General features: G+C 46.4%; 1 protein-coding gene across 1 annotated transcript; it reads right to left on the minus strand.

Moving 5' to 3' along the window:
* Window positions 1-1,294: 1,294 nt before the first annotated feature.
* On the minus strand, window positions 1,295-17,746 carry DYRK2 (dual specificity tyrosine phosphorylation regulated kinase 2). The gene is made up of 3 exons (XM_048218004.2): window positions 17,502-17,746; window positions 16,719-16,867; window positions 1,295-9,450 (listed from the first exon to the last, which is right to left on the minus strand). The coding sequence occupies exons 1-3, from the start codon at window positions 17,548-17,550 to the stop codon at window positions 7,843-7,845; spliced, it is 1,806 nt and encodes a 601-aa protein (XP_048073961.1). The 5' UTR covers window positions 17,551-17,746; the 3' UTR covers window positions 1,295-7,842.
* Window positions 17,747-18,535: the final 789 nt, after the last annotated feature.

Raw genomic sequence — 18,535 nt, forward strand, 5'->3', positions numbered from 1 at the left:
ATGCACTGTAGCAAGTCAGACGCTAAAATAGCACCAGCTGCTTTTCATACACAAAGAAACATCACTGTTATCTCTACCTTAATATTTCTGCATCTTGAGTCTTCCAGTCCACGCTCTTCTATCTCCTTCCCTGTTCTCTGCTCTGCTCTAATCTGCCATCTCTTGCGAACACTTCCAATCTGTCTTCCTTCATCTACTCTTGTCCTTCTAAATACATTCCACTAAAGACAGCCAGGGAGAGCCAGGCTGTTCATGGCATTTTCCTAAAATCCCTTGGTGGCTGCCCTTGCAGACAGAATAAAGATCAGAATTTTTACCCGCACCTACAAGGTTTGGCATAGTCGGGGGCCAAACCACTTTAGCCAGCTTCATTTCACACCAAGTTCTCTAGTTCTTGTGGTTCTAATGGGCTCCAGCCACAAGGACCTTTCTTTAATGGCTCACACATACTTTGCTTCTTCCAGTTCCAGGATTTCTGTCCATGCTCTCCTTCCTCAGCTCGAGCTGTGTATTTCCTAAGGAAGCCATTCTCGATCCATACAAGACAACACACCCTGCCCCCTTCCATTACACACACACACACACACACAGGCCCGCGCGCACGCGCTCAGCACCACGTGCTTTTACTTCACAGCACTTGTTACATTTGCAATTATGTATTTGTTCCTATAATGACTTGTGTATCACCTTGCGTTCCCAGCCAGTCTAAAAACTCTGTAAAGACAGGAACTATGTCTCTTTTGTTCATTACTATATATCTTTAGTGTCTAAATAGTATCTGGCATATAGTAGGCATTTAATAAATATTTGACAAATGAATGCCATCTGCAATAAATGTTAATAAGATGGCTGTCTCTTTTTTTCCTTCCCTTCTTTCCTTTCTCTCTCTCCACGCTCTCTCCCTTTCTTTCCCTTCCTTCCTTCTTTCTTTTTTTTTTTTTTCCTTTTTCTTTCTTTCTGCCTATCAAAGCCAAAAATCCAATGATTTGAATTCTAGGGAAAGGGGAAATTAGGTTGGGTATTCCTCTTCAGATAAAGGAATGACAGATTAACTCAAACTTGCCCATACCCTGTAAATATACACACGTTGCTGTTACACTAATCATATTTTCCCCAAAACAACCTAAAGCAATTCGATATGCTCTTACTTAAATGATCTGGGCCTGCTCATGGGGTTTTGTTTTGTGAGTAACACACTTTATTTTTACCAATGAAGAAATAGTCTAGATATTTAAAACTCCTGAAACTTAGGAGAGGAAATAATTTGGGATAAAAAGCAAGGAAAGACACAATATTTTAGTTTGTAAAATTGGTTTATTTACAATTGGTATTTTAAAATTGTATTTGGAATTTTAATTTTTATATATTTGCCTGGCAGGCAATCTGTGTTTTCTTCAATATGGAGGCAAAGAATAGGAAACCTGAGCAAATTTGAATTTAAGAGGTTTACCTGCTACTACAGTCAGTAAAATTTAACTTTTAATCCCTGAGAATTAATAAAGAGTCAAAAATATTTTCATACATTCAAATGTAAAAAGCATATTTTCAGAACAGAAAATAAGAAAGCTACTATAATTTACCAACCTCCCCAAATATGGCAATATGAGGAGTCCCTCTTTCACAAGTTACCGGAGAGGTGCGTGCACAGTGCGCGTTACCAGGCACACCTGAGGAGACGAAGATGCTCCAATTCTCCATTTTTTTTGTATCTTCTCCTCTCTTAAAAAATATTCTGGGAACTGATACACAATTTATTTAAGTAATAGAAATGCTCACTGCTAGCTCAAATCCCCCGCCCCTCTTTCTAAATTTTTGTATGTGATATATGGCTGAGGATTTTCCTATACTGTCCAAGATCAAAATTCTTTGTCAGAGTGCAACCTGAGGACCAAACTGTTTTTACAACGTCACGTTGGAACAAGTCACTTCAGTTTCCTCAAATATCCAGTGAGGCTAATTGTAGCTTGCAGGAATGTATAAGGCTGAGCCGATGTTCATACAACACTATGAGACCTGTGAAGTCTTCTTCAGAAGGAGCAACACTCCGGGAACATATCGGTTATACCCTGCTGCTCCTTACTATAGATGACTAGTTAATATTCCTAAAATGTCAGCTTTCTTTGGAGGAGTAAATATAAATTCATTAGTTTGCTCATTAAAGGTCCTTGAGAAGCAAAGGAATGGCAATCTTGCCCTCCCCAATTTATAGGAAATGTAGCACAGATAGTAAGGACATGACCACAGCAAAACAGTATGTCAAAGTCAAACCAAATAAAACCAAAGCCTTTGCAGTAAGATGCAATTTTCTTATGTACGTGCAACACACTGGCAGTCATTTTTCATTTTGGACAGTGGTAAGCATCACTGATGACAAGTGGTCATCTAGCCTAATGACTAAAAAAACAAAAAACAAACAAAAACCAGAGCGTAATTCAAACTTCTTAAAAACAACAGTGAAACAATGTCACAAATACCCTTTCTTCAAACCCTCTTAATGCTCTTTCCAAAACAGAAAATAAACTATTTTCCCTTTCCCAACAATGCCAGCTAAGAACATTCTGGAGTGCTAGTTTGAAGGCAACCTTGACATTCCAGAAATAGTTATTTGTATAGGTGTTGATTCCCAAAGCAAAAAGATTACAGAAACTCAAACAGAATATAGTATTAATCAATTTAAGAAAGAGCTTTGAAAAGATCTGATAAGAGAGAATGAGTAGAAACTATAATCTGCTGAGTACATCAGATCTGGACCTTCTGTCTTAAATTTAAATTGCTGCTTTAGCATCTTTCAATTTTATACGTGATACACATCTCTTAAATTTTTTTTTTCTAAATATATTGGGTTTCTTGGTTAGTTGGTCAATTGGTATTTTTTCACTGGGTAAGAACTCTGATTAGCAAGAAAAGCAGTCATGGGAGATTATGGCATAGGATATGATAAGACCAAGTCTGGGCTGGGGAACACCTACACTATTCCCTTGTTTCTAGCAAATTCCACTTCTGCTGCAAGAAGCCACACTAAGTAGTTTTTCTGCCATTGGTGGCAGGAGGGGTGTAAATAAAAATGTGAGGTAGTTCTTTCCACAAGAGGGAAATATTTGTCTACATAATATCCCTGCGATGTCTGACAAATTACTAGAGCATCTGCTCGCTGTCATCTGCAAGCAAACTCTTCACTTGGTATTAACTGAACTTGATAAATCATGAGCTAGTGCACTTTACAGGCCCTATTTTCTGATCCAGCCATGGCAGAAAGAGACGCTAAAACCCCAAAAAACATGAACCACAGAGACCACCAAGTACAAGAATTGCAAAGGCGTCAGCATTAAGAAGCATACGGGGGAGCTGGTGAGCACATACGAATCATTTGCCAGAACTTGGGCACAGGAAAGAATAGACTGGTGGGGAATAATTTACACACTCTGCTCCAACAGCTTGTCACCTTCAAGGTTAAAAAGAAAAGAAAAGAAAAGAAAAGAAAAGAAAAGAAAAGAAAAGAAAAGAAGGAAGAAAGGGAAAGAAAGAAAAGGAAGAAAGAAAGAAAGAGAAAGAAAGAAAGAAAGAAAGAAGAAAGAAAGAAAGAAAGAAAGAAGAAAGAAAGAAAGAAAGAAAGATTTGACGTTCTAGCAGGATATAGAACACGGCCACAGAGTCCGTATGGAGGACAAGTAACAGAGCTATTACAGCTCAAGGAATAGGATATCCCGAGAAAAGCAAGAGTTGCCTACTAAAACGTTAGTCTTTCTGACTTGGAACTTGCACATTTAAACTGAACTAATAAAAAGAAATCAATTGTAGCTGACAGTGTTTGCCTTCTAAACTCTCTCCAGGCTACCAAACCAAGAATATCACCAGAAATAGATCAGGAGTTAAATTATAGTTAGAAAAGGGGAGAAAGAGTAAGGTAGGACATTAAATTTTTATTCTGAAATTATCTCTGGCCACGACAATAAAATGTAACAAATATTCACTGAACAGTCTTACTCCTGTCTTCAGCTGTACAATACATACAGTATCATAGAACTGGCCACTAGGATTAAAATCCACCAGAACATATTTCATGTTAAGTGGCGACAGCAGCATCTCACAGAAATGTTTAAATACATATATACACAGTCCACATTCAACCATTTTCACATATTTTCAGTACACACAGTTGCAGCATATTACAGTCACGTGTCTAAGTTGTTGCTCGATAAAAACCCAAGCCACTGCCTAGACAGAACTGTAGCAGTTGAGCTGAGTATAATTACAATTAATTGTATATATGTCCATAGCAGAGAGATGTACAAGCCCCTAAGAAACAGAGTTGACAAATACTTTTTTTAAAATGCTACTACAGCATTATGTTGGGCGATATTAAAACCTTTACCAACCAAATCAGTTTTTTTTAAAAAAAGTCGTCTGCTTACCAGAAATATTCTTGATGAAAAAAATTACAAAAATGAATGCTCTCTTTAAAATAATCCACACTTTTAAGATTCCAATATGGCCCAATGCTACTGATGCCTGAAGTGTTGCCTAACTTCCTGATGGGGTCCTTGAACACGACTCCAAACCACCCATTAAGTTTAAAAGTGGCTTAAGTGCCTTGCACCCAAATTGTAAAAATCCCTGGCCATCCGTACTAGAGCCAGGCACGTAGAAAAGGAATGCACTTTGGTTCATACCAAATGCCCTGGGATTAATCACACTATAAAATTAAATGGTTTGAGGTAAATTTTTACAAATACAGTTGATTTTTGTCTAGTGTTAGCATAACAAAAAAATATTATTTAAAAAATCAGTCTGATGTTAAGATACAACAAAGACCATCTTTAACCCCTTAAACAGAGGCATTTCCTGGGTAACTAACCAGTGGTTACCTTGCTCAATGCCTGATGATGATCCACGCCTTATGGTTTCTATTAAGGCCTGTAAGTAACTGGGTATTTAAGACAGACGCATCTCTGCAGAGGTGGGTTCCATCCTTACTGCCTGGTATTCAAAGAGTTAAAGAGGCCAAAAAATGCACGCCCTACCACATGGCATTCGGAACAAAAGGCACATTGTTAACACTAAGGGCACAACTTCCCCTCTACTGTTGATCTGCACTGTCCTGCATCCCGTGCTGTTCCACTGTCTTAGCGACGCCCTGACGTGGTACTGCGCACTACGGAGGTGCGAGGAACGGAGCCAGATGAGACTGCAACCGAAGACAAGACACCGTGCCAGTCTGAAGTCTGAAAACAGCCCAGACATCCCTAGACAATGGTAACCTGTGAGACCAAGGACTGTTTCCAAGCCAACTCCCAGGAGCCTTTTAGAGCCCTTCATTTAAGATCACAGAGATGCAACATTTTTTTTTTCTTTTTTGGACATCATAATTAAGCTACAATTTTTTTCAAAGCAGCTCTATCACTAAACACTGAACATGGTGGCTCTTGTGAATGAAGTAAATTTCACTGTATTTGGGGGGCGGGGGTGCATAGCGCTGCACGTTATAGTTTGGCTTAAAAGTTTCCGGTTACATTTGTGAATATAGTCACAAATGCACTATTGGCGTCTTAAGAACCAGTTTTATGTGGTGGGGGAAAGACAGCAGTATTAGTCCATTTCTAAATTTTCACACGTATTTTAAAGGGAAATTTCGATTACCGGCAGGTTCAGGTTCATACAAACCTAAATGTGAAAATGCGGATGGATACGGAAGAGGAGCTTTGCAACGGAAAAACAGCCTTTACGTTTTCGTTTCACTGACCTCAAGAAGCGAACCATCATTCAGGGGCTTACGGTTTTACAAAGCCGCCATACCAAGTCTTATACTTCTTATGCCTTTAAGTCAGAATTTCAGTAATAAATACACAATCTAAATTCTGTAAGCCACTGACTGGGGTATCATCACATGAGCATCATTTAAAAAGCAACTTACTAATAACATATTATTGCACTTCCACAGATTACACAGAAATGTGTACAATATGCTAAAGAATTTGACTAGGGGAAAAAAGCTCTAATTCCTAAATACAGAAGTACAAATTAATTTATCAGTGACACCCTTAAATAGAAAAGCAAATAACAACATCACTATCTTATTAATAAGCTAATCTTATTACTGTTTTTTGGCAAATATCTGTAATATTTCCTGAGCGTTTTTCTCCACCAACAACTGACAAAGCCTCAAGATAAGTGTTTTGTTCCAAAAACTACTTTCTTTTTTCTTTTTCCTTTTTAAGTAAGAGAAACTGTAGGACTAATATTAAAAGAACTTAACCGGAAACTTTCTTGGCCTCGCCAGGGACCATGCTTTAAGTACTTGTAAATCAATTTACAGGCAATACAATAATATCTGTGCATATAAAAGAGTATCCTAATTTATACTACCCAAAACCTATTATCCAAACAGGCAAAAATCTTTCTATATTAAATTGCACATACTAAAAAATTTCTTCCACGTGCCTTGAAATTGATAAATATCACTGCTCATACATGAGTGATAAAATACTGAATTTTTCACTTTGAAAATAATTATTATTCAGAGACGAAAATATTCTTTTACCTAACTCTCAGTTACTTTCCCAGGTAAAGTGTCATTCCCACAAAAACAATCAGTGCAACCCAAAAGAAAGTAAGACAGAGGAATGCAATTTGTGATTTTTCTGACGATGCAGGCAAGTCAAACCATTTAACTTGAGACTGAGTTTCTCCTCCTTTAAATTTGTTGTTAAAATTGGTCTCATTGAACAGTCACAAAGACTTCTATTCAGCAAGAGGATTTTCAACCTTCTTTCTTTTTAAAGAAAGAGTTGATGCTTTCCCAGGCTAAGAGAACCTTACAGTGGCACCTGAAAAGTGTGAACTCACTCTAATTTGCTAAACCTTCTTTGGAACTATGGAAATCCCCACCTTAAAAGTAGCTAGGCTGCTGTTCTTTTTTAAACTGGGATATGAAACAATGGTCATAATCACAGCTGAAATGTCTCTCTTCTGTATTAATAGTCTGGGATATATATTTGAAGGAAGGAAAAAAAAAAAACCTAAATGCAAGCAACAGATGTGTGGTAAAAGGGGAACAGAGAGGAGGAAAGCAAAGAGGAGGAACAGTTCATGGAATACGTTTCTATATTTAGGTGCAAAACCAAGTCCGTGATCTGAGGCTTCTTTACAAAACAGCTTGCCGATCATATGAGAAAATTTGAAGGAACACACACGTTTCCATTTACCCACCCAGGTGTGCCTGGCCCGCTTTTAGAAAGTCAGGATGCTAAGTGGGCATTTAAAACCTTGGGGAGGGCGTCTCTGTTTGACCACTGGTTTAGGAAAAAAATCTCTAAGGTGCAGTTCTTCTTAAGAGTATCATTGTGGTCCTGACCATTCTTCTCCTACCCTCACTACCACCCCCGAGGCTTATGGGAAATGGAGGCAGGACATGCTACACCTGTGCGTGAACCTGGAGCACGGAGGGAGGAGGGGGACCTTCGGGGGCCATCGCCTCGGGGAGAATATACTATGAACCATAGAAACAGTGAATGTCTTTGACACCAATCTGTAAATGCGCAGCAGTCACGAAGTAATCAATGGCCTGCCACTGATGTTTATTACTCCGCCACACTAGATACAGTAAGGCTCATCATACTTTGAGAACACAAAAACAGTTGCAGGAAGTATAAAAACTTAAAGCATTGTCCCCATGTATTTTATAAAAACAAAATGAACAACTTTCTTACATTAAAATAAGTGCTGAAAAGATACAAATGAGTTGAGTTATTGAGCAAATAAAAACAGGTCTGAGCTACTCCTTTTCAACCCAGTAAGGCTCAGCAATGTCGTATCTTTCAGATTACCAGCATCAGGGGACTCAGCTCAGCTAACAAGTTTTGGCAACACTGTCCTCTGCTGAATATTCCCATTGGCATCTGTCATCTGTGCCAAATTAGTCCTCAGTTTGGAAGCTGAGCTGGAAGGTGGAGGTAACTTGGAAATGGATGTGATAGCACCAGTGCTCTCGGTTATCCTCTTCACGGACGTCTTCTCCCCCGTCGGAGGCTTCGGCAACCGCCTCCGCAGCCAGGGGTGCCGCAAAGCCTGGCCAGGGGTCATGCGGACCGCAGGATCCCATTCTAAACACTGTTTTAAGAAGTCAAGGAAGAGGGGATCGTCACACCCCTTCAGTGCATTCCCCCACTCTCTGCTCTCTGGTGGGCCCCTCAGTTTCCCCCTCCGGGAACGGCCTCCGTTGAGAACCACAGAGCCGTCTGAGAGAGTCGTGACAGTGCAGTAACGGGGGTAACCCTTGGAGCTCACGAAATTTTTGGCTCGTTTGGATGCATCCAGCAGTTTCTGGGAGGGCATGCCCAAGAGTTCAATCATACAAGCCAGCTGGTCCCCTTCATCTTCCCCAGGCAAGAGGGGGTAACCAGTCAGGAGCTCTGCTAAAATGCAACCCAGGCTCCACATATCGATGGGCATGCCGTATCTGGCGCCAAGGATCACTTCCGGAGCCCGGTAAAAACGGGACTGAATGTACGTGTAGACACGCTGATGCTCATAACAACTGGAGCCAAAATCGATCACTTTAATACCGCTTCGACCCTGCTGCTTTAGTAAAATGTTCTCGGGCTTGAGGTCACAGTGAATGATTCTGTTCTTGTGCAAAGCATCCAAGCACTGCAGAATCGAGTGGGCAAACTTGCGCACCAAAGGCAGGCTGAAGCCCTGGAACTTGTTCTTCTTGATGAGCTCGTACAGGTTCATGCTCAGCAGCTCGAACGTCATGCAGATGTGGTTCCGGAAGGTGAAGTTCTCCAGCATGTGGATGACGTTCATGGTGTTGTCCTTGTCCTGCTTCCGCAGGTGTTCCAGGATTCGGATCTCCTCTGCCGCCTGCCGGTGGAAACGCTTCTCGTTCCGCACCATCTTCAGGGCCACGTGCTGGTGGACTTTGTGGTCGTAGGCCTTGACCACCTGCCCAAAGCTTCCCTTCCCGATGACCTTGAGGACCTCGTACCTGTAAGCCACGTGATCGTGGGGCACCTGCACGTAGGATCCCTGGTCGTCGTCATAGCCTCCGTTGTTGGGCCCGCCTGTCATGCCCTGGCGCTTCTTTGCATTTGGACCCAAGAAATAGATTTCGGGGTAGCTGAAAATCTCATGGTGCTCGAAGGTGGTTAGTTTTTGCGTGTATTGCTTCATTGCTTGTTCAGGGGTCATGGGGGTGGCTTTCACCTTCCCCATGCCTTCCATGGACTTCAGAGACGTGGAGCTCCCCTGCCGTCTGTGGATGCTCTCCAGCTGCCGCTCGGGCACCCCCGGCAAGCCCGCTTTCCCCACTGCGGTGAGCCCATTGGGCTGTGTCGTGAGCACTGTCCGCTTGTTACTGTTATCCTCGAACAGCTGCTGAACCTGGATCTGTCCGTGGCTGTGGCTGCCGACGTGTAAGTGATCATTCATCGTGTGCTTACTGCCGCCAATCTGGAAAGCAGAAAGCAACCGTGAGGAGGATGGGATATTTTCCAAGTCAGCCCCTCCCGCACCTTTACAAAACCTGAGTTGTCTGCATTTACAGTCAGAGTCGGTTGCACTACGTCAGGAGAGCTGTACGCCCAGGAGGGACCTCATGAACGCCCGGATGGGGAGAGGGGACAGGCTGCTGAGAGCCTCTGAGAAAATAAAGGAGAAAGACTAGTGCACTTGGTAAGGCTACGAAACTTAGGATCCTGGAAAGAAGGACCCCATGAGTGCTACGTGTGACAGACCAGCAGTTTGCTGCACGTATCCAGGGTCTTCAGGGCACGTTCCCCGTGGAGGCCGAGAGCATCTGTCTTGTTCGCTGGCCTCTACCTAATACTTAGCACAGGGCCTGGCACGCCCCAGCTGTTCCACTCAACCCATGCTTAACAGAAGTCAAAACAGGACACAGAGAAAGCACGAACACGTAGTCTCGGCCGGCTCCCCCTCCTCCACATCATAGCCCCTTTCACACTTGACTTAGCAGCTTCCTCGTTACCATGAGGGCAGGGGCCGTGTCTGTCTTGTTCACGACTCTGTCTCCAATGTCTAACTAGCTCTGTTGTGAAAACACTAGCATCTTCATTCCCGGTCTTCTCTACTACTTGGAAAACTGACTACACCTAGGGAAACGTATGAACCAGTGGCAACAAATCTGCACTTTTAGGCTTGAGAGATTCCCATGGAGATATGCACTGCAGCATCCTGTAAACCCCTAATCTATTTTTAAAAACGTCTGGGCTTCATTGACTGTGATGACCATTTAAGGCCATTCAGTGCAACAAACCAACCACCACACATTTTGGGTCTTCCTTTTGGTCAATGGCTCAGCTCCCTTCACAGTGTATTTCCGTGGGCTGCCGGGATACTCAGCTTTCCAACAAGGAATACAAAGTAGCGACTTCTATTTCAGGCACACATGCCATCCCTGAACATTCCTGTCTAAACAAAACTGCCAGTGCAAGCCAAGGGGCCCCCAGCCTTCTACTGAGAATCTGCTTGGGATTTCTTTCAAGTATTATCATTGCAAAGATGTGAGGGAGGGGAGAGCGCTAGCAGCCAGGATCCCCTCTCGGTTACGAATTCTCGCCAGCCTCAGACAACCACCCACAAGTCTTAATGCATCCTGCTTGGTGATTTTTATACATAATCTTACCGATCAATTCCTCATTCACAACCCAGCTCATTCACTCAACCAATATGGGCTAAGGTCTAGCCACCCGAGTGGCAGAGTCGCCGCCCTGCAGAAGCTTACGACCAATGAGCTGAAATCTTTTGCGGTATTTTCTGTGAGCTCTTTCTGAATCCTACCTTTTGGGCTTTACGTACTACCAAAAGAGAAGCAGTTTGTGTATGTCATATAGCAGTTTGGGAAGTGGTTTGGAATCATCTGGATTCCAAAATGAAATTTCAAGTCCTTCTTAGTAGCAGGCCAAGACCCTCGAATTTTCTTTAACTGACACGTTACCTGCACAGTGATTATCTGAGGAGGGAGTTTTCTCCCTGCTTGCTTCTAAAATAAGTAGAACATGGTAGAGTCCCAGGGCCTATCCGAAGTGTGATTTCATAGATCGAGGGATTTTACTTCTCAGACCAATTTTGAGACGACTTCTAGTCAAACCTTTTTATTAAAGTCATAGATGATATCTCATGCTAAGTGAACTTTGGTCAGGGTAGCTGGACAGGTTATTTTAATCCCCATTCAGTGCCAAAAGCAGAACAGTCCATAAAAACGAATTAGGAAGTCCATGAGTATATATAAAAGGAGTAGAGACTGGTCCAACTGCTTTTGTTCCCAGGCCCACTCTCTGCACCCCTCCCTCCCCCTGTGGTCTTTTAAGCACCAGGAAATACAAGGACCTGAAATTCAAAAGCTATCTCTTCTAAAGAGCCATTCTCTTCAGGGCGGGAAGGAGCGATTCAGACAAAAAACCTACATTACCAGTGTACATGCTACAAAAAGCATGAGGCTTCACTAGGGACAAAATTAACCTCGGGGCTTTAGCAACTCCTAAAAAGATAGCAAAGCAAAACTTTCTGAGCATGAGAAATTCACTCCGGTTTTTGTAACGGCAATCTTCATGTTTTGCGTAATTAAAAATATAACACACAAGTTTAGTGACTAGCACCAAAGAGAGCTTGACAATTAACTGGCTCACCTCCTAGCTCTCCAAACGCCTTCTCTGGGTCTTCTCAGGTGTCCCAACTATTAGTTCACCCACCCTTGGGTGGGTTCGGGGGTTCCCCAGGGTTCAAGCCTCAACTCTCCTGGCTTCTCAACTCCCATAAGTCTCCCCGGTTGATCCTGACCACAACCAGGGCTTCAGCAACCACCCGAGGACTGACGTGTGCCACCTCCAGCTGGGGCCTGCCCATTCTTGTCTCCTGAGCCCCAGACGCTGGTGTCCAACTACAGACCCATGGCCTTTCCCACAAGCAATTCAAACTGAACTCATGATTTTCCTACCGAAACCATTTCCTCCTCCCATGCCTTCAATTTCCAATAAACAAAAGGCTTCACCTCAACTCAACCTACATCTGGAAATCCTTCTCAGTGTCTCCCTCACCTTCCGAGTCCCCACTAGGCCTTGGTGTCTCTCTCCATTCTACTCCCTCTCCACTGACCGGGCCTCACCGCCCTCCTGTTGTCTTTCACTGGGACAACTGAAGCCGACTCCTAACATGCCCCTTGCTTCTCGGTCTAGAATTCCGCAAATCTCTTCTCTCCAAAGTACTTCTAGAGTTGTCCTGAAAACTGTCAATCTGACATTAACCTCACTTCCGCTCAAGGCCTACAGCCGTACTCCATTTCCACAGATAATACAAGAATTGATAGGCAAGGACACCAGGTTCTAAAATGTGGCACACAGGGGCGCCTGGGTGGCACAGCGGTTAAGCGTCTGCCTTTGGCTCAGGGCGTGATCCCAGCGTTATGGGATCGAGCCCCATGTCAGGCTCCTCCGCTATGAGCCTGCTTCTTCCTCTCCCACTCCCCCTGCTTGTGTTCCCTCTCTCGCTGGCTGTCTCTATCTCTGTCAAATAAATAAATAAAATCTTTAAAAAATAAAATAAAATAAAATAAAATGTGGCACATAAATGACCTCAGTCCTTTCTTCCAATGTCATCTACCACTGTTACAATTCTCTCTGAGAGTAACAAAGCTGGGTTCCCCAAGACCTGTGGAGACGCCATGCTCTTTTATGCTCCTCTGCTTTTTGGTGAAGTCACGTTGCATAATGGTTACGAGTCAAGGTGTTTTCAATTAGACACACGGGGAATGAACCCCAGCTCTACCACTTACTAAATGTGTGACCTTGGGCGATTTACTTAATCTCTCTGAACCTCCGTATGCTTGGCTGTAAAAAGAAGGCAACAGGGCTTCTCATTAGGGCTATTAGGATTAAATAAGGTAAAATGTATAAAGTGCTTAGTAAAGAAGAGCTATTATTATCATCCTTTCCAAAAGCTGCTTGGAATCTCCTTCCTAACTCCTCACCTTCAGTGTCCAGTTCAACTCTCACCTCTTCTGTGAAACGTCCTCTTTCCTTCCCTGTGCGTTCAGCCCACGGATAGACTGTTAATGCCTATTTCATCTACTGTAAGTGTTTTGACACCTGATGTACCCACCTGGCTGTGAGCAATTCAAGGGTGGGGTCACCTCTTAGCTTTGTTAAGTCCCTATTAACATAAACCCAAACATACAGTAAGCACTCCGGGAATATCTGCTGAACGGAAGGAAGAACCCATGTGAATAAACCCTTGCGAACTGACACCTCTCTGAGTTCTATTTGGGAACTACCTCCGTACCTTCATAAGAAAACATGAAGTTAACACCCAGGGAATTGGGAATCGTCCCCGGTGATCCAAGTCACAAGATGTTAGGCTCGCAGCGCATCAGCAGAGACTTTTTAAAGGCAAACGACAGCCGTTAAAAAAGACCCAGGGTAGATGCATCAACTAAACACCTGAAAGCCGTGGGTGGCATCTTAAAAACTCTCCCGATGTTAAGGTGATTCAGTTGAGAGGCTGTAGTAAGAAAGGCCTTTGATCTCAAACACTGTAGGACTCTATAATCAGACCGAAATTCAGAAGCACAATTAACCGATTATAAAAAAAAAAGGGGGGGTGGGGGGAGCTGTAGAAGAGACACACCATTTCCAGAACACACATGCCAGGCCTACATAACGGTAAGGATACTAAAAACCTCTCGCTCAGCCTCTTGAAGTCTCAGAATGTGGCTCATTCCTATTCGCCGCGGCCTACCTAGCCTGGCTGTCACATTTAAAAATACACACAGGATGCATGCAGTTGTTAGGTATCTACAGTGTACGAGTTCAAAAAGAGAGACCTACGAAAGCCTTCTCTGACCATGAAATAGTTTAGTATCAAAACTTATGTAAGAACAACAGCCTAACCACTTTGGTAGTTTAAATCTCTTCCAATAATAAAGGGGAAAAGAGCAGATATTTCACTGTGCTATAACATTTTTGAGCATTTGGAAACTACCCTGAAGTCATCTTAGAAATGCTGTATAGTGTTATGGGAACAGAACTGAGTGCAAAAAGGTTGGATTTTAGCTGCTCCTCAAACACAGACAGCTTGTGTGGCCCTAAGTCGTTTTCTTCTTCAAAATATTCCTATTTTTAAAATGAGAATACTCATTCTTCTTTAATCCCAATTATTTTATAAAGGTAAAATGGTAACCGGAGACTGCTTTAACCATCAAAACAGTTATGAAAGTGATATAATACTAATATTTGGGAATTAAAAAAAATAAGTATGTTATTATCTGTCATACAACATCAAAAGAAAAAAAAACTAACAGGAATCGAGACTGTTACTGGGTACACGTCTAGGACAAACAGAAATAAAATGACTATACAATAATATATCCATGGAGATAGGGTACAAAAGGGCAAGGACTAAATAAATTCCAAAGTTCATAATCTTTATAATCACATATTTACCCACCTACTGTATCATTTACAAGGGAAAATGTGGGCAAGCTCCTGTGACAAGATCATTTTCCTCTCCTCAATACCCTTCCCCCCACCACCCCTTACTCTAAAACAGCTCTTCCCAGATACCACTGCTGTGGAATTTAAAAAAAAACAAACTTATAAACACCTGAAAGACATGAGAGTATGCATCTGCCAAGGTTCCTGCATTTATAATGAAACGAACACAACTTCCCAGGATGAGTGGTGTCAAACTGGGGTGTTGAAGCCAGGCTCAGGCCGGGCTGTAGCTCCAGCCTTGATGTGAATTGCCCGGGGGCTGCTGACCAGATCAGTTAACCTGTCCAACTGTTTCCTCATCTGTGAAATGAAACAGTAGAACCGGATAAATCCTGTGGTCTTTTTAAACTCTCCTGTTCTAGGAAATCTGCAATGTTGTACCAAAAAAAAATCAAAACTAAACCACAATCAAAAGCTAACTTCACACTTTCAAAACCACGTCTCTAATGACCAAGAGCATACTGGAATTTTCACTATAAGTTAAAAACAGGTAAATCAGTCAGCTACCACAACAAGATACAAGCATCCATTCCTGGGAGTCCTGAGAAAGACCCCCACATCTTTTCATTTCTGGTCCACTGCAGGATGTTCCTCCATTGGACAGCTTCTGTTTTCTCTCATCTCCTTACGTGTATCTATTGGAAAAAGGCTCTACTCTAGTAAAGCCCACCCCTGGAACCCACATGCAGACCAAGTACTTCTTTCCCAGGTCGCGCCAAGTCATGTGATTGCATCCACACATGGAAAAAGCGGATGTGATATTTTCCAAACTGTCAGACAATCCCAAACCAAACAAATAAATAAACCCAAACCCCTAAAACCAATGGCAATTCCTCAACTAAAACGTCACTATAACAGGAACATTCAACCGTAACATATGGAATCAACCAGCCTACTGACAGATTCTCTTCTACCATCAACAGCGCCAACAGAGATCAAGTTAACCTCTATGTAGTGAATTCGTAGCCCTTGGTCACATGTGGGGGGGGGGGGAGGAAAGGAGAGAGAGAGAGAGAAGGGAGGGAGAGGGAGAGAGAAGGGAGGGAGGGAGAGAGAATGAGAATGACTATCTAACAACAAAATGTTCTCCTATAGGCCTTGTGCACATCCGTCCAGGTCTAAGGGGGAGATATGCCACTGTAGCCATCCTCACAAATCCTTTAACACAGAAGTTTCCCCATAATACCTGACCCTCCGAGCTGCTTCTCTGTAGACCAGAAACGGCCTTTTCTACAAGGATTCAACTTTCACTAGACAATTGAAGCCATATTCCTACAAAGCATCCCTCATGCAGAACCACCTTAGGCCATTCCTCTGGAGGATCCAATCGGAAACAGGACCTGGGAAACCATCACCTCCTCCCAGGTGCACACCTCCTCTAAGCTGGCAGTCACCTTCCAAGGGCGATCTCTGGGAGCTGAGAAAAGGTGCATGCTGCAGTCAAAGCCAGCTTGCCAATCTGCAGCCACTAGTCCCACAATGGGCTCTCCCCTCCCTCTCCACCCACTGAGGGACCACAGCACCTGCCAGGTGCCCTTCCCTTCCCTTCTCACTTCCAAGGCAAAGGCGGCTCTTTCCTTTGGAATAATATCCAAATGCAGAATCCTACAGAGGTGGCTTGTTGTTTTGACTGCTGCTGTGGCTCTTATTTTTGTTAATGTTAATTACAATTTCTGCTGTGCTCAAACCTGTAGCACTCATAAAACATGCTTCCACACGCGGGGGACAATTGGCGGTGCTCCCTGCTGGCTGGAGCCAGGCCTGGGAGGCTCTTTGGGGGATCGATTTTCCGGGCAGGACGGCCTGACTGTCCCCTCACACATACCTGTTCTATAAATACCCACTACCCAACGTGGGGGGGGGGGGGTGTTTATCCGGTCAGGGAAAGGAGCTCTGGGAAGCAAGGACGGAAAAAGGAGGGAAAAAAGAAGGAAAGCAGCAAGGAGGAAGTTTCGAGGAAGAGGAGCGCAGGGGTGGGCGGGCTCCGGAGGGGAAGTGAGGGGCCCACGCCACGAATCTTCCTTTGTGGCTGCAGCTTTGGGCTCGCCCAAGTTGCACAGGGTGGCGTCCAAGAGAGGCCACTAGCCAGGGGCGTGGAGACACTCGCACTTCGACCTCTCTTCTCCCGGCGTTAGAACCCCACCGTCCGGGTGTTGATACCCCGGGCCCCTCCCGCACCCCTTCCCCCAGGCCTCCCGCGAGGCTGGTTCTCACCGTGTGGGCTGCGGCGGCAGCGTTGCTGGCCCGGAGAGGCGGCAGGGCGATCGGGGAGGGCGGGCCGGTCCCCACTCCGCTCCGGGGAGCCCCGGCACCGAGCCCCGGGGAAGCCTGAAGCTGACGAACGGCGCTGTCCCCTCCTCGGCCTGGGAGCCACGCGCGGGAGGAGACAAAAGAGGGTCAGGGGAGAGAAAGTCACCCAGACCCCGTCGCCCCGCCCCACCCCTCTGGGTAGCGAACCCCGATCTCCCTGGGAGAGAGACCGGACGGTAAAAACAGGCGTCCGGGGGAGTAAAAGGGCGCCCGGGCCGCGGATCCCAGGCGCGCAGCCCCGGGCGGGGCTCGGGCAGCTGCAAAGTTAAGTCGGGCGCCGGCGCGCGAGTTCGCGACCCTGCGGCGGAGCCGGGCTGGGCCGGGCCGGGGCTGGGCGGCCCACGTTGCAAGCTGCCGCAGGCCGGGAAGAGGATTGGACCGCCGACAAGGGCGCGATGGCCTCGCCAAGCCCCGGGCTGGGGCGGGGGAGAAGGCCCGGGACGGCCCCCGCCGGCCGGGTCGGAGGGCTCCACTCGGTGGAGCCCTGGGGCCGGCGTGCAACAATGAGCGGAGCCGAGGCGAGGGCGCGCCGTCCGCCCGGGGGCCCCGCCGCGGCGCAGACTTTGTTCGAGGTCCCGCAGGCAGCGGGTGCCCGCGCCACGAGGGCTGGACCCGGGCCGCGCGGGGGCCGGCGGGGGCCGGCGGGGGCGGGCGCCCGGGGCGGCGTGGCGGCCCGGCCCTCCTTACCGGTCGGGTAGGCGGCGGGAGCGGCGGCCGAAGGTTTCCTGGTTAACATGGCCGCTGGAGAAGAAAATGCATTTCAGGGCTGCTGTCGCCGCCGCCGCCGCCCGTCCTGCTGCTACTTCTCCCGGCCACCGCCGCCTCCTGGTCGCCCCTCTCGCGGGTCCCCGGCGCCTCCTCGCCGCCTCGCGTCAGCTACAGCCAGACACACAGAGTCCACTGCATCCCCGCGGCCCGGGCCCGCCGCCGCGAGTCCCCCGCTCTCCTCCTCGCCGCCGCCGTCCTCCTCTTCCTGGGGCGGCTGCAGCACCCCCCGGCCCGTGCACATGCCTCGCCCTCCCCTGCGCGCCGCTGGCCTCCCCGATTCCCTCACATAGGGCGCGGGGGAGCGGGCTGCGCCGCCAGGACCGACTCGCTCGGGAGCCTCCTCCCGGGCTCGCGCGCGCGCGCCCCCCGCGCACACTCGCACTGGCGCCCGCGCGCGGCGCGGCCCGGGAGGGCAGCCCCGCCCCCGCTCCCCTCCGCCGCCGGTGCAGGCCCCGCCCCCGGACTCCCCCCAGCCTAGCCACACGCGCTCACGTACACCCCACCCCCACCCCGGCCACCCTCCGGAGGCACCACCCCACCCAGTCATCTGCATAGCCACCCCTCCACTCCCCGGAAAAGTCTGCAGTCCCCGCTCGGCCTCCGCCTCCGCCTCCGGCCATCTGCACGGCTCCCCCCGCTCCCCTACTAAAGACCTTTCCGCCTCCCCGGCCTCCAGCCCCTGCAGCACCCCTCCTTTTTCCCTACAGCGCAACCTACCACTGCTTCCCTCCACCGAAATCGCTGCAGAGACCCCTCCCCTTCCACGAGGCCCCCAAACACATGCATTTTCAGCTTTCTGAACCCAATGGCTGCTCACAGACAATACTGTCCCCCCTTTCTGGTCCCAGAGGCTTAACCGCCCCCTCTCCCCAGTTTATCGTGTAAATAACTTAGTCGTGCGAGGGTCACCTCGGTAAGTCAAGCCCGAAAGAGGGCCGCAGCTTAGCTTGGTG

Source organism: Ursus arctos, unplaced genomic scaffold (genome assembly GCF_023065955.2).
Source record: "Ursus arctos isolate Adak ecotype North America unplaced genomic scaffold, UrsArc2.0 scaffold_21, whole genome shotgun sequence".
NCBI classification, from domain to species: Eukaryota; Metazoa; Chordata; class Mammalia; order Carnivora; family Ursidae; genus Ursus; species Ursus arctos.

Excerpts from the sequence above, each read along its gene's own strand:
- DYRK2 (XM_048218004.2), bottom strand. The coding sequence starts at position 17,550 with ATGTTAACCAGGAAACCTTCGGCCGCCGCTCCCGCCGCCTACCCGACC. Across the intron at positions 16,868-17,501 it reads TCCCGCCGCCTACCCGACCG|GCCGAGGAGGGGACAGCGCC; the intron begins GTAAGGAGGGCC and ends CGTGGCTCCCAG. Across the intron at positions 9,451-16,718 it reads CTGCCGCCGCAGCCCACACG|ATTGGCGGCAGTAAGCACAC; the intron begins GTGAGAACCAGC and ends TCTGCTTTCCAG.